The sequence below is a fragment of the Rhododendron vialii genome, chromosome 12a, assembly GCF_030253575.1.
Source record: "Rhododendron vialii isolate Sample 1 chromosome 12a, ASM3025357v1".
In the NCBI taxonomy this organism is placed as follows: Eukaryota; Viridiplantae; Streptophyta; class Magnoliopsida; order Ericales; family Ericaceae; genus Rhododendron; species Rhododendron vialii.
This window is the reverse complement of record NC_080568.1, coordinates 5,782,180-5,804,996: the sequence shown is the minus strand read 5'-3', so window position 1 is coordinate 5,804,996 and position 22,817 is coordinate 5,782,180. Positions and strand designations below refer to the sequence as shown.

General features: G+C 35.9%; 1 protein-coding gene across 1 annotated transcript in view; it reads left to right on the top strand.

Annotated features, from left to right (window-relative positions):
* The window catches only part of LOC131310257 (uncharacterized), a 235,973-nt gene extending 214,954 nt beyond the window's left edge, over window positions 1-21,019 (top strand). Inside the window, exons 14-20 of the mRNA XM_058337177.1 lie at window positions 9,474-9,643; window positions 12,189-12,413; window positions 12,708-13,001; window positions 14,985-15,581; window positions 17,082-17,384; window positions 17,667-17,963; window positions 18,809-21,019. Of these exons, the coding sequence (XP_058193160.1) occupies window positions 9,474-9,643; window positions 12,189-12,413; window positions 12,708-13,001; window positions 14,985-15,581; window positions 17,082-17,384; window positions 17,667-17,963; window positions 18,809-20,845 (3,923 nt within the window). The 3' untranslated portion in view covers window positions 20,846-21,019. The remainder of the gene's footprint in view (window positions 1-9,473; window positions 9,644-12,188; window positions 12,414-12,707; window positions 13,002-14,984; window positions 15,582-17,081; window positions 17,385-17,666; window positions 17,964-18,808) is intronic.
* Window positions 21,020-22,817: the final 1,798 nt, after the last annotated feature.

Below are 22,817 nucleotides of genomic sequence, written 5' to 3'. Positions count from 1 at the left end.
GAAACGCGGATCGAAAAAATAACCAAGGAAAAAGTGTCACGTGGGAGGCAGAATGGACAATGGACCCTTGTGATTTTGACTCAAGCAATGCATTCCTTGCCCTTGGACTCTTGCGTCCGTCCACCTTGATCTGTCCATATATAATCATGACAATTGACAATAGAACCGTACGTTGTCTAGTAGTCCGTCCACCTTGTACGTACATAAGCATGTCCCGTTTCTTTGAACGAAAAATATTTTACCTATTTTTTGGTATTTGGTTATGTAAAAAATGAAAAAAATATTTTACATGTAAAACATTTTTCATCAATTGGATGAAAATGACTTATCATTAAATCTTCCGTAAGTTATTTTCTGAAATGAACTCGCTAGCTTCTATTGCAATTCTCACTGCTTAGTTTTCTTGATCGTCAGTCCTGACCCACGTTCAATTCCAATAATCTCATATCTCTTCACCGTTTCAGCTCTCCCCTCTCTCTCTATACTATTTTATTGATTTCTGAAAATATTTTCAAGTGTCAACCAAATACCGAAAAATAAAAATTTGAAGTTTGTTTTCTGAAAAAATATTACACATAAAAAATATTGTAAAAATATTCTTACATCGAAACAAACGGAGCCGTAGTGTAAAACACAAGTATCTTGTACGTGCCGTATATTGTGAATTTGTGATTGTATAATCTTGTGAAACATAAGATCATATCTCTGATAAGTCTAGGCTCCGTTCCAGAACACCTTCTTAAAAAATAAGTACTTATTTCACATTTTCAAACTAAAAAATAATATAAATGAAAAATAATTTTTTGATTTTTTTTGCACCGTATAAAAGATCTCGATAAAATCTATCAAACAAGATCCATATTGATAGGAAAATTATTAGCGTAAACACATTATTTTTAAGCTTGAAATTGCCTTCTTAAAAAATAAGTTCTTATTCTCAGTTGTGGAACGGGGCAGGTGGGCAGAAGCATTTTCGGGCCTCCTGTTTTGTTTATTTATTTATTTGTTTGTTTTTTATAAATAGCATAAAGATTTTATTAATTTTTATAAACGGTTACAAGGGCACTCCGGAATAAACCAGCAAAGACCACCGAAAGGAGACGACGAATAAGACAAGACACCTACCGAACACCAAAAATTCAAAGAAACCCGACTTGAAAATAAACATACGCCTAACAAGCCTCAAACCTAGGGAAAAACAGACACCCAGCATCAAAACCATCGAAACCTAACAACACCCGCAAGAACCCACAAGGATACCTACACAACCCACAATAAGACAACCATCGAAACCTAACAAACCTACAAGAACCCACAAGGAGACTACAACTGCAATGAAAGGGAAGCGACAACACCCCCCACCCAACAACAACAAAAAAAAAAATGCCAATAAACAAAGCAACTGAAACCTAAACATCACCCGGATACACCCACAAGGAAACTAGAAGTCCAACAAAGGGAAGCGTCCTCCCCCATAGCTCTCCCAAATATTTTGGGTTGTGCAATCGGATCCATTTAGTGACCTGTCTGTAGGGTTGTTCCTACGTTGCCAAAAAAAATTTAAAAAAAATTGGAGTACGCTCCTTACATATATGATTTCAGTTTGTCCTTATAATAGAACTTTTTTTCTTTTAAGTCGTATAATAGGAATCACAAGTAGTGTGCGTTAATATTTTACTCAAACATAAACCTCAATATTTTAGGACGGAAAAAATACGCTTTTAATGTTCAATAAATATTCTGATAAAAAAAATGTTCAATAAATATCTCTTACAAATCAAAAATATTGGGCATCTTAGGGTAGGTTTAGATTAAAAAGTAAGATGACTTATTTTTTGTTTTAATTCAATGTTTTTTGCATTTTTTTGTTTTGCGTTAAAATTTTGTGTCTTATTAATTCGTCTCGTTGAGAGGAATCGAAAAAGTAAAAAAAATATGATAAAAACTCATAGAGTAAATTTTTTGATAAAGACACAAATAAGTCAAAAAGACAACTTATTTTACTTATTTTCGCCTTTTTTTAAACGGTCTTGCTATTGTCAGTCTATTGGGCTGACGTTAAACACACTAAAAGACAAGAAAAACACGTGTTTCTGTGTACTTTTTATATCCTTTAATACACATTCACACACCTACTATCGTCAGCCCATTGGGCTGATTTTAGAATTTTCCTTTTTTAAAAGTTTATGAGTTTCGATCAAAATTTTATACTTTTTCGATTTTTCTTGTCGAGACGAATCAATAGAAATCACAAAAATTTGACACAAAATTAATCATTGCAGATTTCTTTTGAATAAAAATAAATAAAAAAAAGTTACTCCCTCCATCCCTTATTTAGAGTCCAGTATTTTATTTTGGGATATCCCTTAATAAGTATCTATTTTGTAAAGTTAGTGGGTAAAAGTTGGTGCATTGTCTATTTTGTTCCTAAAAGTATACTCCATTTTGAAAAGTTAATGAATAAAAATGTAATGAAGATGGATAAGTAAGGAAAGTGGAGGAAAAAGTTGATATGAAATGTATAATGATGATGTCTTTTTAATAAATTGGAGTTACGAAACAGGACACTAAAAATGAACGGTGGGAGTACTACTTTTTACTTTTAAAACTAAAATCCACCCTCAGTGGCGGGCCTTGGCCGCGGCCGACTCAGTAGGCAAACCTCTTTGCGCGCCCCCCGACACACACACCCCCCCCCCCCCACCAAACTACCCCGGCAATATTCAACCCACGTCATTTTCTTATTTTTTATTTATTTACTTAATAGTAACTTTTATATCTTTTTTCATATTTATTTATTTAATATTATTTAAGTGTTCCAAATTTCATTCTGGTTGAATCGATGCAAAGATCTTGTTTTTTTTTTATCATTTTGTCTTCAATGATCATAATAAATTTTTGGCTCGAAGGCCTTTCAACAAGTACCCTAAGACTTATTATTTAGTTTCAGGTCTCTCTTAGGGTGCTCATTGAAAGGCCTTAGAGCAAAAAATTCATTACGGCCATTTATGATGAAATGATAAGAAAAATAAGATCTTCGCACCGGTTCAAACGAATTAAAAATCGGAACACTTATTTTTTTACTCTTTATATGTATTTTCAAATTATTTAATATTATACCCGGCAATAATTCAACCCAGGAGCATTTTTTTATTTCTTATTTATTTACTTAATAACTTTTATATCTTTTTTCATTTTTATTTATTTAATATTATTTAAGTGTTCCAATTTTCAATCCGGTTGAATCGATGCAAAGATCTTGTTTTTTTTTATCATTTTGTCTTCAATGATCATAATAAATTTTTGGCTCAAAGGCCTTTCAACAAGTACCCTAAGACTTATTATTTAGTTTCAGGTCTCTCTTAGGGTGCTCATTGAAAGGCCTTAGAGCCAAAAATTCATTACGACCATTTAGGTTGAAATGATAAGAAAAATAAGATATTCGCACCGGTTCAAACGAATTAAAAATTGGAACACTTATTTTTTTACGCTTTATATGTATTTTTAAATTATTTAATATTATATATGTGAGTAAATTTCTTTATGTTATTGAAATTTCTTTATAGTAAGAAGTCTTTTAAAAGTAAAACAAAAAATAATTAAAAGTAAAACAAAAAAAAGTTAGTAAAAGTTAAAAAAAAAAAAACAATAACAGTAATTAAAGTTTTTTATAAGTAAACAAAAAAAATTAGGAAAAATTTAAAAAAATTAAAACAGTAATTAAAGTCTTTTAAAAGTATAAAAAAATTAGTAAAAGTAAAAAAAAAATAAAACAGTAATTATTTACTTTTAAAAGTAAAACCAAAAAAAACTAATCAAAGTGAAAAAAAAAAAAATCGAAAAAGAAAGGGCAAGGGGGAAAGGCAGTGGGGCCGGGGAAGGGGGGGGGGGGGGGTGTGGGCGCGAGAAGAGGGCCTCCCTCAGTAGTGATGTGATATGGATGTGAAGTGACTGGTAAGTACCGGGCGAGAAGACAATCTAAAGATTAGATAGCAGGTGGAGGATCAGGAAAAAAAGGAAAAGCAAAAGGAAAAAGCTTCATGCATGGAACCCAAGAAAAAGTGCCATTTGGGAGCCAGAAGGGACAATTGGTCCCTTGTTAGTAGGAGTAGTTAGTGAGATTATGACTCAGCAATGCAATGTTTTCACCTTGTTCTCCATATCATGATATGAACCGTGATCTACTGCAAGATGCTTCCACCAATTTACGTACATTTTGATTAATATTAAAAGCTCAGTCTTATCGATCATTTGCGGAGAGTTCAATTAAAATTAGAGTGAAACTCCGTATGAAATGACTACATACAAAATAATTGATTATACATGAGAGGTTTTAAATATGAGATCTGAGAAGAGAGCAAATTTCTAAATCTAATACTTTGACCACAAGCCAACCCCTTAAATATAAAATTATTTTTTCCTTTCATATGTGTCGAAAGTATTATGAACTCTCTGTGTCCAAATTCTGAAAAAAAAATACGTTTGTGTTTAAGGGTTTTATTAGTAACAACGATAAACATCCTTACTAATCCTGGAAAACACTGAAGTCTAGCTAGGAACTCAACCACATAGACAAAGGTTTTGCTAAATTAACATGCTTATGTGGCAGTGACTCATGCAGTAGCTAAATTACTAACAATTCATCCGGTTTCAATGAAGCACTTGTTGGAAAAATGTTACTTTTTGTGATGAAAATCAATAAGAGTGCTATAGAATTAGAACTCAAAACCTCTAAAAAACCAGAAGCAAAATCAAGGATGATATAGGTACTGACTAAGCGTATTCCACTTGATTCTATTTGCTATTCGCTAATTGTATGCTCAATTCTAGACCTACTGATTGGAATATTTCTCGTTTCATATATTTGATTTGAGAGTACTGGTGGAGTACTGTCATATGTTTCCATTTTGATTTCTACCATATGGCTTTCTATATTTGTAACTAGTGGTTGATAATATTTTGGATCTAGGATTTAAGTGACAAAACATATCTTCTACTGAAAAGCTATTTTCCCTACTGGAATCATAATCCAAATTTTTTTCTTGCAAGACAAATATATTATTTTGTAACAAATATTGTCTTTGGAACTTGGAACTATCTTCTAATTCTAGATGTTCATATTCAAATTTTTGGCTATAGTATCCTTCTAAAATTTGGTAATCATAGTAATCTAAATCTGGCCTATAAACTGGTTCTAAAAATTCTTTTAATCTGATTATGTCAGATTCACTAAATTTAACTAATTGTTATAGTGTAAACTAGGGCTGCTCATATGCCATATAAGCATGCTCTGTCTCTATATTTGAATCTCTGGTAAATTCTGTGTGGATAGAACTTCCTATAGTTGAATGTCTACTTGCTGAAATATAATTACTGAACCTAAGATTTACTTCTCCTATACTATTAGTATAGAACCTGTTATTACTGGGCCTAAGTTGTTGCTTGGGCACTAAATTTGTGACTTTCTATTCAAGTCCTGATAGCATTTTCGAATCACGTTTCTTAGCTTCTATAACTTGGATACATTTAGTTTCTAGAGCTTTCAAAGCTTGGTCTATTCTAAGCTTATATTTAGTACTGCTGTGATTACTTAATTTTCCTATGAAATTTAAGCATACTAAAAGATTGTGAACATCAGGGATCATGTGATATCCTCTTGTTTTAATACCTATACAAATGTGCTGGTAAAATTCCTCAAGTCTCATCTGAAAATCTGGTATGCAATAGACAATTTGGCAATTACTATTCATATCTAATTCCATACTTCCTATTAACGCTTGTTCTTGGTAAACCTAATGTCAAAAATCACAACCAACACTTTGATTCCTAAGTCCTATTTGGCTAAATCTTTTACTCCTATGGTAATTAAACCTAGGTGTATGAGGCCTAATCTTAACTGTTTAAACTCATTGAAGTTTTTCTGAGTGATCATTTCTAAAATTTCAAACTGATCTTCACTTATAACACTGACTGGTTTTTCATGATAACTATTATAAGTTCTAACACATCTATTGAAGAAATTTTGTGATCTATATAATACTGTTGGATCTAATAGTTCCAAACTGTGATTTCTGAATCTATCTAACTGAACATCTGGGTCTATAATTCCCTCTATTCTATTTTTTTCTACTGGTTGTTTTCCAAACACTTTGTTTAGCAAAGGAATTCCACTGACCTTGGTCTTATTGCTGGATGCCATTATTTAGTTCCTGAAGGTTGAAGAATTTCTGGTTTCTTTCCTTTACTTGGATTTGGAGTACCAAATATATTATAATAAAAGGTATGATTTTGTAAGGATATATTAGATCTTTTGGGTTCTAAATGTCCTGTTGAGGTTGAAAGACTAATCTGATTTATCTTGAAAGTTAGGGCTTCTAAGGCGTTATCTTTCTGGAGTTTATCTACTTTGATAGATAACTGATTTAACCTATTTGATATCTCTGCTATTCTATAGCTAAGACTTATTAAAAGCTCAATAATGGTGTTATTTTGCTTGATAATAGTCTCATCTATTTTATCGGTTGGCTTAAAACTGGATAATCCGATGGGATTTGCTTGGATTTTCCTTGAATTTTTTAATGCTATTTTATAAAATAAATTATCACAACTATTCATTCTCCATTGGCTAATTTTTTAACTTCTTCTAAAAGGATTTCTATTTTCTGGAGTTTACTATCAAATTCTGTTTTGACCTGAACAGAGTTTTGCTTTATTCTGTCAACTTCAAGCTTAAGACTTTTTACTAAATTTCTAGTTTCTGTTTCTATGTCTTTTGGCTGAGTAGTGTCTAACTTACTGGTTAGATCTATTATATTCTGTTTGCAGGGTAATTTATCTGATATTCTGAGCTATTTTTCTTCTAATTTAGTAATCCTTTTCAAAATTTCCGAATGTATTTCTTTAAAATAGTCTAAATTTTCTAATTGCCTATTATATCTAGATCTGTTAATCTTTTCTAAGATCTGGGTAGTTTGTTCATGAGATTTTTCTAAAAACTCTTAAAACTGTTTTCTGGTTACTATATTACCTTTAACTTCTAGGCTAAATTTTTTATCTAAGCTACTGCAAAGTTGTTCTACTAGTTGAAAACCTGTTTTAATCTGAATATTCTGTTTTAACTCTTGAGAACTAATTTCTCTTAAACTAGGACTAATTGCTTTTACTAAGTTATCAATCATAACAAAACTAAACAACAAAATAAAATAAAACTAAACAATAAATCAAGATCTTTAATCTGGCTACTTGAATTAACAAATAGTACTGGTGGCTCTGATACCAATTTTAAGGCGGACTGATTTAAATGCTGAATGATAAGGAATTAGACTGGTAAGATTAGAATGCGGAAATAAAGATACAAGAAAAGGGTCCTAACTGCAAATATTCAAAAGCTCTGGTAAAGTGTATAAAGGGTGTAATTCTATAGGTGGAATTCTAGTAGTGGTATCCATCACACACAATTTTTTTCTTTCTTGTCCTGTTTTGAATTGTGGGTCGGTATCCTGCTTTCCTAGCTTTATGGTTCTAACCAAGGGGTGAACCCTCTTGGAGTGAACAAAGAAATGAAGCTGTGCCACTACTTTTGCCCCAACTTTGTACCTTTTCTGCGCAGACCCGTGTACCAATTCTTGGTCAAAATTGTAAAAACACCGCACGCCAATTGCCATTCTGCACGTTTGTTTTTTCTTGTCCGCCATTCTCCCACGTTCACTGAGTAGTTTACCCTCATTTACGCTAAACCCGCCACTTTCCTACTGTAAACTTCCAAGAATTCAGAGAGAGGAACAATAACGGTTTCAAATATTTTACAACCATACCCAAAATTACACATCCAAAATCACACCCTTTCATAAAACACAATAATTCCACACACACTGCACATAGTGTTTTGTGGGACCCTTATGTTTTGTGAGAGGCTGTGTATTTGAGTGTGTGATTTTGAATGTGGTTGTAGCATCTCTCCGACCGTTTTGCCTTTTCTCTTTTCAATGTACCAGTCCCTTTCACATGCCTCCTGACAGCTACTTCTCTCTCTCTCTCTCTTAGGTTGTGAAGAGAGTTAGGCCCCGTTCCAGAAACCTTCTTAAAAAATAAGCAGTTTATTTCACATTTTCAAACTCAAAAATAATGTAAATGAAAAATATATTTTTAATTTTTTTTGCATCGTATAAAAGATCTCGGTGAGTTATTTCAAACAAGATCTATATTGCATATTTTTAGATTTTAATAAGTCCATAATATTTGAGCTTGAAATTGTCTTCTTAAAAAATAAAGACTTTTTTCGCGTTCTGAAACGGGCTCTTATAGGAGTAGTAAAAGAGAACAGGTTCCATTGACAAAGGTGTGCAGTTTTTGCTTGCTTTCTCCAACTGTTCTTCACTTAAATTTGGTGTGCAGTTTTTGCTTGCATTGCGTGTGTCTGGCTTCTAGTTTAGATTAAAAAAAAAAGAGTATATATGAAAATCAATTTACAATTTAAACTCGCGACCTTATCTTTAACCCAAAGTAATCACGACCTCCTCAGATCTGTTCGAACTAGAGACCACCAAAAAAACAACGCTCATCACCATCAGTATCCAACTCTTCAGACTCTTCATGCGATTGAGTTCCAATGGTAAACAGTTTCCATCTCTCTCTCTCTCTCTCTCTCTCTCTCTCTCTTACATATAGACAATATATAAAATGTGCCAATGAAGGTTGTAATAACCCCCCCCCCCCCCCCCCCCCCCCCCCCCCCCCCCCCCGAAAAAGAAGGTTGTAATGGATTGTGTGAATGTACAGGGCAAAATAAGCGGTGAAGAAGGATGGATATCTTTAGGGCCATGGGGAGCAAAAGATGGTGTAGATTGGACTTACAAGCCCGACGGGCCTATACTCCAGATAACTATTGCTTACGGAATTGTTATCGAATCAATTAAATTTGAAAGCAAAAGCTGCGATGGTGTTACTATAGGAAGATCCGTGGAAATTGGCGAGTATCTGGATCCGTCTAGGACTAAGACTAAAACGGTAAGACACTATTTAGCTTATTCACATAGATGTATCTAGATTCATCTGATGCACGTGGTCTCATGCATATCAGACGATTCTCGATGGGTGTCTGAATTTTTGCACTTTTGTTTCTTTCCATAGCTTCTTCTTCTTTTTCAGAAATTTTTTTGATCTTCATTGTTGAGACAAATAGGCATGCAAGTGGATTATTTAACCAAAAATTCAATAATTTCATATGATTCTTATTGTTTATGCCTCCCAAACAAAGACCTAATTTATACTTGCGCTTGTTTAGTTCCGTATCGACAGTTCAGTAGAGCAACTCTCGTCCATAAGCCTGACACACGAATACTTCCCTGAGGCCTACTTCAATGACCACTGTGGAAGAGATCGGATCGTATGCCTCTGTTTTGATACAAATCTGAAGAAATATGGGCCCTTTGGTTCGGGATCGCGTGATCCTTCTGTGTCCATTCCAATCGAAGGTGGTGTCATTGCTGGATTCCATGGACGTAGTGAGGATGGGTATGATCGAATCATTAATGCAATTGGTATATTTGTGGCACCCAAAGCCAATAGTTTGCCAAGTTCAGAAAAAAAAGTTGATAGTTTGCACCTAGTTCAAGACCCAGATTCTGTGCCAGCCCAGCTCAAGGTCTGCTTCTATCCCCTCTAATTTTCTCTTATCCAATTATAAATTTCTAGGGGAATGGGGTCTGATGGGGTTCCATTTTGATGATCTAAACTTCCATTTTTAAGATTCTCGATATGAAAATTCATAAAAATTGCTTGAAGCACAGTTAGATACATCGGTAGTCATCTCAACAAATCGTATGCATTCAGACTCCGTTCACATATCTGGACAAAAGTTTGTCTAGAACCGTCTGATCCGTGTCCGTACCCCATTCAACGTTATAAATTGTTTTTGTATTATGTTTATGATTTACACACGTTACCATGTTCAGATGTTAGGTTCAGGTATGGATGTGTCTAACAAATGATTGGAATATATAATTGTTTGCTCAATGTAACTGTATTGTTCATACCAACATTATTCCTCATAATCAGTCTTTTTGACAAGTGTTACAAAATTAACGATTTTGATCAACAGAAGGAGCCTGAATTGAACTTAAAATAGCCAAACCGAGCTTTAGGATTTTCATTTTACAATTCAGGATGTTTGGGCACAGTGGTGGATTCAGAAATGAATGACAGAAGGGACACTTTGTTTTTTTGAACGGTGAAGAAAATTTTCAATCATCATAAAAGATCAAAGATGAAAATAGTATAATGGGAGAAAGAAATGGATAGAGAAAGCCTCGAAAAATACAATTACTCTTCTACTACAGGCAAAAAATTAACAAAACCTACCTCTAGGAGGGGCACTTATTAATCATAAATTTGAAAATATTTTTTCATCTCAAGCACAACAGTATTTTAAGTTCAAGTTTTCTATGTTTAAGAGATGGATTTTTTGACTATCTATCTATCTGTCTAAATATATATTTTATTATTATTATTATTTTTGAACGGTAAAAGAAGTTTTCATTCATCATAAAGATGCAAAGATGAAAACATTACAATAAGAAAAACATATACATTGAGAGAGCTTTGAAGAGTACGATATGTCATTTCGTGGATGACAGGTTCAATTAAAGCTGCTCACACATAGCAACTCCAGCAGTCAAGTCGCTCTTATTCTTTTGAGTTTTGCGGAGAAAGGCCATAACATTCATCTAAGTTTTAGAATGAATCATCACAATTCCCATCCTGCTTGAGAGCTTCAACCCCCAATATATTCATTTCGATATGACAAAGCGACCAAATCGCTCCTCCTGAAACGACCTCAAATCAAAAAACTTGCAAAATCAAAAGCCCCAAATTGTTGCCGCCATAGGCGCCGTGCCCACCTCCTCTATCGGGAACCGTCGCCAACGGAATCCTCCAAAAACCGTCGCTGACTATATTAAAAATCACTAGCTTCACATGCAATCAGAACATAAATATGAAGGTATCATAACCATACAATGAAATGCCTTGCCACTAAAGTGGAAATAAAAGTTCTAAATGTCACAATACACATCAAAATCTATAGATTTTCTATTAAAAAATTAGAGCAATCGAACAATTGATCATAGATCAATGATCAATACAAAGAGTTATTGCTAGGAAAAGTTAAACACATTGATTAAGGGGCCGTTTTTGCACTTTTAGAGACTTAAAAAGAGAAATTTTATGATTTCTGACATTCAATAGGGCACTGGGGCAATTTTTGAGGGGTTCCATGAAAAATACCATACTTCAATCGGGTACAATTGAAATATTAAAAAAATTCAGGGTGAGTGACCCTCCCTGACTCAACGTGGTTTCTCTTGCGTCTGCGAACCTCTACTAACCGTTAGGAGTTCAATCCCATTATCCACTATCAAGGAACCCAATTAAACAGAAATAAAGTGTTGGATGAACTCTGTCCGGTTTTGATTGTCTGATTGCTACAAAGGAGAAGCCTTCACGGCAATCCACAAAAGGGGGCTGCACTGTGCAGTTTGGTTATTTCCGGAACGAGCGAGGCTCAAGGCTCATTATAATGATTAAAACTGTTCATTTTGCAAAGCTCATCGAGAACGTTGATTGTGTCGAAAACCATAACAATAGGATGCCAGTTAATACGTATTCGAAATAAATTTAGTGCAAAAATTGGTTTGATGAATTTGATTCTGTGTTGCTAACCCATTTTAACAAACATAAAATGTGTTGTGAAAGGTATCAATGGGCATCGAATTTTAAAATGAACATTGCCAGAAAAACCCAAACTACAGGGTGTAGGGACAGCCGAGAAACCTACCCTTTTTTTTTTTTTTAAAGTTTTGAACTGACTGGCGAGAAGCCTTCTCCCCTATAAATACTCACATTTAGTGCAAGTGCGTGTGCATAATTTCATCACTTTAAAGGACTATTAGGTATTTTTCTTACATCACTTAGGTCCTCCTAGACTTCAATCTCTCTCTCTCTCTCTCTCTCTCTCTCTCTCTCTCTCTCTCTCTCTCTCTCTCCATGTACACTTATACAAGATATATATAATTCGCCTCACAGTTTTTTATTTTATTAGGAAAAAGAAGGTTGTAATAGATTATGTTGGTGGTCTGTACTGAAAAATAAATATGGAGCCAATGAAATGAACAGATTGTTTGAATGTGCAGGGCAATATTAGCGATGAAGAAGGATTGATATCTTTAGGGCCATGGGGAGGGAAAGATGGTGTAGATTGGACTTACAAGCCCAACGGGCCTATAATGCAGATAAGCATTTGCTATGGAGAAGCTATCAATTCAATTTTATTCCGAAGTAGAAGCTGCGATGGCTTTGTTATTGGAAGCTCTGAGAAAATTGGCGGTCCTGGTGGCGATACGACTAAAACTGAAATGGTGTGACCCTCTTTAGCTTATTCAAAGACCCGGACAGAGATGTGTGTGGATCCATCCGAATGTTCCGATGTACAAGCGTCCCACACATGTCGGATGGTTCCGGACATCCCTGTGTCCTGATTTTTGCACCTTATGTTTGTGTCCATATCATTTTTAAAATGTTTTTTATCTTTATTGTCCAAACGAATAAGCTAGCGAATTATTTAACCAAAAACCACAATAATTTCAGATGGTTTTATTTTATTTTTTTATTCGTCCTAAACAAATTCATAATTTGTACTTGTACTTGTTTAGTTCTGCATCGACAGTTCAGTAGAGCAACTCTCGTCTATAACCCTGGAGTACAAAGATTACTATGGACAACTGGTAATCACATCTCTCTGTTTTGAAACAAATATTGGAAAAAAACATGGGCCTTTTGGTTCAGGATCGGGTGCTTCTTCTGTGTCCATTCCAATAAAAGGTGGACTCATCGCTGGATTCTTTGGACGTGGTGTAACTGGAACCTATCTTACTGCCATTGGTATATATGTAGCATCCAAAGTCAATGATTTGCCTAGTTCAGAGAAAAAATTCGATGGTTTCGAGGTCATCTTCTATCCTTCTATTTTTTATCTTATATCCAATTAGTAGATCAAAATTCTCATGCCTATTTTCTTTCTCATAATATTGTTACGTAGGAGAATAGGGACTATAAGGGTTTGCTGTGATGGTTCCAATGTCCATTTTTAAGATTCTCGATATGCAAATCATTGATTCATAAAAATCACGTGAAACGGAGTTAGATATATTGGTAGTCATCTCAACAAATCATATATATTTTTAAAAAAGTCATGTACTCATCAGACTCCATTTACAGATCTCGAAAAAAGTTTGTTTGGAGTTGTTTGATTTGTGTGCATCTCACATTCACGGCCCTGTGAGACCACGTGCATCGTACGGTTCTGGATATATTTATGTACATATCTATACCCGGATGTATGTGTCCCACCATTCATGGTATGTGTACCCAAAAAAAAGAGAGTAAATTCATGGTTTAAGTAAATTTGGATGGTAATTAATGGCTTTTAGATCTACATTTGTTTAGAGATTCATGTTACATTGTCGGCATTATTTTGAAATAGATTATAGATTGTTTGTGTCATGTTTATGATTTACCATATTCAAGTGTTAGGTTCAGGTGTGGGAGTGTCAAACAGATTACCGGAACATACTTATTCGTGCTACGATCAAAAAATAAAAATAAAAATATTTCTTCGCGCTATGTGGCTATATTAATGCGGTCGACCCTATTTCTAGTTATTAATATTCTTGGCAAGTGTTACAAAGTTAATGATGCTGATCATAAAAATGAACTTAAAATAGCCAAAACAAGCTTTTTGGAGTTTTTTTAATTTTTTTAGTAACTCAAATCATACTCGCTAGGTAACACTCACGGAGCACCACTACTAATCCGTAGTAGTTCAATTCTACCATCCACTGACGAAAACCCAAGTAAAACGAAACACATGCCGGTATGAACTCAGTCCGGTTTTGAATATGGTTTTGAATATCTGATTCAGATAAAGGAGAAGGCTTCTTGGCAATCCCCAGAAGGAGGTTGCACTGTTCTGTTTGGTTATTTCTGGTACGATCGTGAGGTTCAATTTAATGATCAAAATTGGGGTAAAGTGTGCTCCACATCGGAAGTTTTTGAAGAGCTCATTGAGAACATTGATTGTGTGGAAACTTATTAAAATTAAGGGTATTGCTATGCCAAAATTGCTTTTGTATGTAATGCCATAAATTGTAGTGCGTAAAAGACTTGTACCATATGCAATCTACAAGGTTTTTATATACTACAGTTTTGGCACTAACAAAACCGGTTTTGGCAATATCATATCTCAAAACAGGCTCACAACTGTCAACACTGCCGCACATCAGTCCACGTTACAAAACTCTGTTATACAAAAATTGTTTTTAAGGCAGCAAACTTTTTGTGCTGGCATTAAAATGTTTAAGCCTATTGTTAAGGAATCATGATCTTTTCGAATTAAACCACAAAACCAGAATGAATGGCCGAAGGAGTTTAAGGAGTATTGAACGGAGATTCATTTGGGGGAGGAAAGTGGTGTGTTTGGGTGGATTGTTGGGTAAATTAAACACAGAGTTAATGCGATCGATGTATCTGTTCATAAATGGCTGGGAACACCATGTCAGTTCTTCTTGACCTAGAAGAATATTTCTCCTGCCGCTGGAAAAAGAGTTTTCGCACGACTGGTATTTAAGCTTTGGAGGTTGTACGTACTTCTCCTTTTGGATCTTTTCAAATTGTGAAGTACTGGACTGCAATCCTCTTCTTCCTTCAAAGGAACACTTAAATGTGGATTGCTCTAAGATTCCAATGATTAATTGTATTTGACAACTTTAGAAGATATGCTATGAAGTCAACACTTTGGTTTGTATGTTAAGTTAAATGCAATTCTCTACCCTCTGCCACGCTTCTTTTTCTCGTATTAGTACTTAAAATGGTTATTTTTGTACTTGTACTGCTGGTTTTCCTTTCTTAGTTCACTTGATATAAAATGACAGGTCTGCAAGCATGCATTTTCGATTGCCCGTGTTTATGCTATGGATGCTCTAGCGAGGCCTTTTCAGGAGATTTTGGAGTTGATGGCCAAGCAGCTAGAGTGCAGTGTGGAATTTTGGTTCCTTGCAATGCCCTGGATTACGTATATGATCTTGCGATTTCCATTTGGGAAGAGTTTTGGCGAAGCTCCAAGTCTTTACTTGAGTCTTATAGCCTTTCTGGCAAATTGTGTGCATTGGGGGTTCCTGCTTTCCGGAAGCGTATTGGGGTTTATTTCGCTTGTAGCCATTTCGTTGAGGGAACATTTAAGTGATTTACAAGAAATTGGATGGCAGAATGCCGACAGAGAAGATGGAGATAGAAATGGTGCTCGTGCTGCTAGAAGACCTCCTGGACATGCTAATAGGAATTTGGCGGGTGAAGCAAATGGGGAAGATGGTGATGGGGCACAAGGAGTTGCCGGAGCTGGGCAAATAATCAGAACGAATGCAGAAAATGTTGTTGCTTGGCTGGAAATGCAGTCAGCTCGTCTTGAGGCTCAAGTCAAACAAATGTTAGATGGTTTGGATGATGCTGATGGTGCAACTTACACACTCATTGTAAGTTGAGTTCTAAGTTATGAGTAGCCAATTTTATGCTTTGCATCTTGTGTAGCTTTGTTTCCTTTAGACATGGATATCTCCAATTAATCGAGATGAGCTAGCAACTGGGGCCTTGGCTTCCACAAATGAAGAGACTAGTTTAATATCAACTCTTTGCCCTATCCTTCGCAGAATTTTAAATGACGTGTATTATTCTTTCTACTGTAAAACTCTAGCGAAGTTTCGATAAAAATATAAGTCGTTAAGTATATTCTACTACGCGGCAAGGGCAAAAAACTCACTTGTACGTACTAGAGGACACTCTGTAATTAAATTCATTCCATCATCTAAACTTCAAACCCAAATCAATCTCCCCTGGCCTTTCCCTGCTGAGCAAGAATAGGAGAATGGGGTTTGAGGGAGGGAATGGTGTGAAGCAAAACAGTCTAGGAATTCATATCATTTGGTAACTGCAACGGTTATGCATTTTTGGGGATTTTGAGTCGAGTGGTATGAGATGTTTTTCCCTTTGCAGTTACGAAACAGAAGTTAGAGCATGTACAATAGACTCTCTCTCTTTCTTTTTCTTTTTCTTTTTTTAGCATTTTAAGCTAAAATAGAGAGCTATTCTCAAGAAAACTATACCTCAAGTCTATCAATCCACCTCTTAGTTACTGATTTTGCTACTGGATGGGCGAGGTACTGTAGCAAAAGCAAACTTAAAAAAAACAAATGTCTCTTAAGCCTTGACCCAAAAGTCTTGTTTTCCTATCTTTATCTTCATTCCATTTTATATCACTTATAGATGATTGGAGTTTCAATAGTTTGGATGCGGTCTATGGGTATGAGTTGCTTCAACTCTGATTTCAAATGGAAGGTGTATGTGCTTGTATTGATCTTTCTTTAAGTTGAATCTCGGTTTCGTGAGATAAAAAACAAATCTATATTTCGATTTCCATGGTATGTATTTTTGCTAGGCCAAAGCAATCGCCATTCACCATCATTGAAAATCAAATAAAAAAGGCAAGAGAAGAATAACTAATATTTTGAAGGAAGATAGAAAATATAACTAGCATTATTGGAGTTTGAAATAGAAAGTGGCTAGCTTTAATACTTTCTAGGGTTTTGCCTAGCAATTTCAGCTATTTGTTGCTGTACATGCCCTTATCTGAATAGTCTAAACTATTTTTTATTTGGAAATTTTGGAAAAATCAAAATATGAGCGTGTCACAAAAACTCCATACAAAGACAGTGCTCCCATTTATAAATAGAATAGTAGATAGTTCTATTAGACAAAGATAGGGTTAATTAAATAAGGACTTCGCAATTTTGGTGCTTAATTGAAGTTTATTAAAGTATGGGTGTTTATTAGACATTGAAATCAAAATTTGAAAGGAGTTTTAAAATTTTCCCTAAATGATAAGCAAAGTATGCCAATGAAGGTGGTCTTAGGTTTTTTTTTCTTTTTTTGCTTTTTTTCCACAAGAGAAGGATGTAATAGATTGTGTGAATTTTCAGGACAAGCTTAGCTATGAAGAAGGATGGATGTCTTTAGGGCCATCTGGAGGGAAAGACGGTGTAGATTGGGATTGCAAGGCTAACGGACCCAACAGTGAAGAAGGATGTGAGTCTTTAGGGCCATGGGGAGGGAAAGACGGTGTAGATTGGACTTACAAGGCCAACGGGCCCATAATGCAAATAAGTATTTGTCACGGAGAAGAAGCTATTAATTCAATCTTATTCCGAAGCTGGAGCTATGATGGAATCGTCATAGGAAGCTCCGAGAAATTTGGCGGTACCGGTGGCAATATGACTGAAACGGTGCGACCCTCTTTTAGCCTGTTCAGACCCGGACAGAGATGTATCTAGATCTGTCCAATGCACTTGGATCTCACACACATCGGACCGTTCTAGACACCTCTGAGTTCGGATTTGTACACTTTCGTTTGTTTCCATTACCAATTTTTTTAAAAAAAATTGATCTTTACTGTCGAGACGAATAGGCGAGTGAATAATGTATTTAATAAGAACTACAGGTATGATTTCTATTTTCATTTTTTTATGCCTCGCACAAAGTCCTAATTTATACTTGCACTTGTTTAGTTCTGCATCGACCGTTCAGAAGAGCAACTCATGTCCATAAGCCTGAAATATGATTACTTCCATGGAAAAGTGACAATCACAACTCTGTGTTTCAACACAAATTTGAATAAATATGGGCCATTTGGTTTGAGATTGGATCATTATCCTGAGCCCATTACAATAGATGGTGGAGTCTTCGGTGGATTTCATGGACGTACTGATGGTAGACACATTATTGCAATTGGTGTATTTGTGGCACCCAAAGTCAACAGCTTGCATTCAATTCAAGACCCAGATTCTGCACCAATCCAATTCGAGGTCAGCTTCTATCCCCTCTATTTTTCTCTTAGCCAATTAGTAAATCAAAATTCCCATGCTCATTTTCTCTATGATACTATTGTTATGTAGGACAATGGGGTCTGTTACAGTTTCGTTTTGATGATCCCAACGTCCATTTTTAATATTCTCGATATGAAAATTAATGACTCATAAAACAATGTGGTATTTTTAAAAATGGTAGACTCCATGTACACATTTGGATACATATTTATCTGGAATTGTCTCATCTATGTGCGTCCCACGCACATTCGTTGTGTGGGACCACGTGCATCATAAGGTTGGTTACCATGTGCCCCGTTTGGGACCATTTCAAGCCAAAATTGTTTTCCCACCAAGGTATTATGGTTAGGCATCTATTGGTATTTGAATAAATTTGTAAATTCTTTTCAACATTGAATGGGTTAGATAATAGCAATGATATCTCAATGGCTTCCAATGAATACCATAGGAGAGGTGGTCCAAAAAAAAATTCCGTTTCACTAATTAAAAAGCTCACAAAATAATCTAGTTATATGAATATACACCTAACCTTCACACTTTTGCCGCCAACATGCAACAACAAAAGTGGCTTTCATTAGAAAATTGTCTTCCCAAATTTAAATTCTGGCTCCACAACTGGTGTCCGGATCAGTATTGGACGAATTTGTCTCACACAATTCTTGAAGGAACATAAATTCATGGTTTGAGTTAATTTTGATGCTAATTAATTAGTGACTGTTAGATCTTCATTTATTTAGAGTTTCATGTTACAATGGTACGATGTTGTTGGCATTATTGTGATTATAAATTGTTTGTATTGTGTTTATGATTTATACCATTTTTAGGTGTTAGGTTCAGGTGAGGGTTCCAAACCCAAAACGCTTGGGACTCCAACCGTCAAATCTAAGCGGTCATTACGATTTTTGGTACCAAAATTCAAGGCCGATTTTTGTGGTTCCAAACCGAAAACTCTTGAGAACATCACGATCCACAACGCTGCTTCAAGCAGTGCAACCACCAACAAAGATGACCACCACGGTGGAGCTCCTTCCCCCTCTTCTGAAATGATCCCTTTGGCCACCAACATAGACGGCCACCATGGTGGAGCTCTTTCCCCCACTTCAAAAATGATCCATAGTGATCTCATCCTTCTGGATATGGCGGCAGAGTCCATGCACCATATGAATGAGAAAATCAACCAAGCCCATGAGAAATTCAAGGAGTTACAAATATTACCGAGTAGTGAGAGAGACCCTGACAAACGACGAAAGGCCGACTCTGACAAAAAAGAACTACGAAAGGCCATCACAGAGTTGAAAGTCCAGATCCGTTCGCACAATAAAATCCGTTCTACCAATTCCAACCCACATCATCAGAATTGGGATAATATAAACAAGGCAGAGGATGGAATGACACACTTCTTCCACAGGGAGCCAGAGGTTGCAGACACTGGTGAGAGTAATAGCCTATTGAAAGATTTCCGCGACCTTCCCGAGCCATTGCGTTGTTGTTTGTCATGTTTCTTCAAGTTCCCACCAATGGCAGTCATAAAGAGAACACCCATGATTTACCTGTGGATAGGGCAGGGATATATTTCCAAGTATCTCCATTCTGAAGGGTACATTTGGGATGTTGAAGTGCATGCTGGCAAGATCTTTGATAAGCTTATTACAAAGGGCTTCATCGAGCCTATCTACCAAAATTGCTCCTTGGTGCCAGACAGTTGCACGATGAACCTTTCTGTTCGTTCTTCTATATACAAAGAAGCTAAAGGTATGGGATTTACTTCAAATGGCAATTTTGACTTGGATGATGCATCTATTTGTGGCGATCTAATTAGGCACTCATGTCTAGTCAATGTTGGTGAGGCCATTATTAAGTGCAAGTCTGAAACATTTGAGAATATGAAGCATATTCAAAGTCTTTATCTCGGCAGGTGGCAGAGCTCAGCTACGCACCACATTGAACTAGAGAACGCCAAAATTCTCCACGGACTGAATAAGCTGAATGGCTTAACTTTTCTTAGCCTTCGAGGAATTTCTATGATTACAGAGCTTCCCACATTCATTTCAGAGCTCCATAATTTGATGATATTGGATCTCCGAGCTTGTCATAATCTTGAGGTGGTTCCCAACAACATTGGTTTGCTCAAGAGTTTGACACATTTGGACCTGTCCGAGTGTTACTGTTTGGAACATATGCCGAAGAGTCTTGCTCAACTATCAAACCTCCAAGTACTTAAGGGATTCTTGATTGGAGATTTCAATAACAACGGATCATGTAGTCTGCTTGATTTGTTAGGACAACGGAAGTTGAGAAAGCTTAACATCCACATAATTGTTAAAGATCTTCTCAGGCTGCAGGACTTGGAGTATTTAGAAAGGTTTGAAGGCCTAAAAAAGTTGAAAATATCATGGGGAAGATTACAAGCTCGAGCTGAAGTCATTGCAAAAGCATTTCCCTTTGCTAGGCTTCCTCCGAGACTACAAAAACTAGACCTTCAGTGTTTCCCTATGACGAGTACTACCAATTGGCTAATGCCTGGGAAACTTAAGGAACTAAAGAAACTCTACATTAGAGGAGGTCAACTACGTGATCTAGGAGAAATTCAGAGATGCCAAGAGGAGCAGTTGACTGTGGAGATATTACATTTGGAGTACTTGAGCGAATTAGAGTTGTATTGGAAAGAACTGAGGACAGTATTTCCCAAGTTAATTTACTTGCACCAAGTAGGATGCCCCAAGTTCATAAACTTCCCGTGTGGTGTGTGGATAAACAAAATGGCCATTAATACTCACGTGCAGCTGCAGAAATACTACCAGAGAACCAGTGAGCCTGATCAGCTCAAGTTCGATGAGGGGCAATTTTGTGTAAGTGCTTAGCTAAGAGATAAGATCAGTTAAGGGAAAGTTAAATCATGGCTTTAACTTACTCCTACAGGAGCCTCCTTAAGCAAAGTAGGTTCTTCCACGGCTTCTTTATCTTGTATTTTCTTTCTTGTTCTTCCTCTCTATAACTTAGATTTTTCACCAATAAACAATTGTTAAATCATCAAAGAGAATGGGTGACAATGGATCACCCTGCCTCAGGTCTCTGTGTGACTTAAAACTCTGAAGAAGGTGAGACATTAACTAGAACTTGAAATGATGCAGAAGAGATACTCATACACCCAATCACACCGCTCAGACTTCAAGGCTTATGCAGAAGAGATAGACTTTTTCGTTTGGTTGTTTTCAAGGCGCTTTTGACATCGAAATTTATCCACGTTCTTATATTTAACACTAGATCTCTTGGTATAAAAACAACGGGCGCATGTCCGCATAATATTTTCCATTAGCATAATATTTTCCATTAGCTGGTGTCGAAAGACTATAATTCTTCAAGAACTCCTGTTGTTTCTGAAAGTTGGTTACAGCAGCCGGAGATGTTCAGTGGAATTCTTTTGCGCTAGCTGTATCATTCAGAGAGATTACACACAAACAAACTCACGAATTTATTCAATTCACAACCGGAGATTACGACATCACTCTTCCTCTCTCACACAACAACTGCTAGTTCACACACTAATACAAACTACATACAGATTTAAACTAGCATTTACAAGCCATTACACTCACAAACTAACAACCAACACATCCAATCGTGGCAACTTCCACCCGATTTCGAGCCCTCTGAGTTGTTGGCTCGGACCTCTTTGTTTGATTCCATATATCTCTTCGCTTCCTCACCACAATTCACACAGCCCATCAATTAAGCTTACATAATTACATTCACAACAGAGCGAGTAATAAAATTTATTCCACTTGGGAAAATGTGAATTACTACTAATAAACTATGCAAAGAGATCAAAGACAGGCTTTGGCGGTTAATGATTATATTTATCCTTTTAAATTGAAAAGTTTGACTTAAAATCTATCTATACTAAGCAAATGTATTTATTTTATTTCAATTTATGCTATTTTACTGAAAAACCCAAAACATTTATATTTCGTTCAAAATACTAAAATAAGGTTAAACGGTAGCCAACACCGGCCACAAGGGGTGAGAGCGTCCCATGTGGAGTGCGTGGGTGATAAGACTTATCAAAGTTGCTTGATTCATTAGATAGAAGGTGGGACCGAAAGTGATCTAACATTTTTGTGGGCAAATCCGGAGAAAAACGTGCCCAGGAATGCTCTCAAAGAGTACATTTCTCGTGTTTTTAGTGCACTAGGTGAGTAATTGAATACACGGGTAAAAGGAGCAGTAGAATAGTATTAGGCAAGGAGAAACCAGGTGAAGTTGGTTGTCTTATGTCCTCCAGTGAAGGCTTGAGTTCGAGCCACACGAGAGGCGGGTTTAGGATTCAGGACTTTTTTGAACCCCTGTTGACTAACATACTAACACCCATTGAAGCGTAAAGTGTGACCCAAAAAAAAGGACTAGCAGGCATGGAAGGAGTACACTAGTAGGCAAGTTTTACCGTGTTGCGGGGGGGTTTTAGGTCGGGTTGTGTTTTGGTTAAATAAGCTACTTAGCTTATTTTTTTGTTCTTATTAAAAAAAATTAGGTCGACTATTTTCGTTTTTATTAAAAAAATTGGTTTCAACCATAATTTTTTACTTTTCCGATTTCTCTCGTTATGGTCACAATAATTCACAAAAAAAATTGACGCAAAAATGCAAAATTAACAAATGCGGAAAAAAATTGAATAAGGGCAAAAAAAGAAAAACAATTGGCTTATTTAGCCAAAAAAAGCCATTCGTCATACGTTTTCGTCCTCTAAAATGAAACACTTCGACGTAGAAATGTAGTGTAAAATGTTGGACATATTGTTGAGTTTTCATACTATAAATTTGGGATTATAATCCTCGA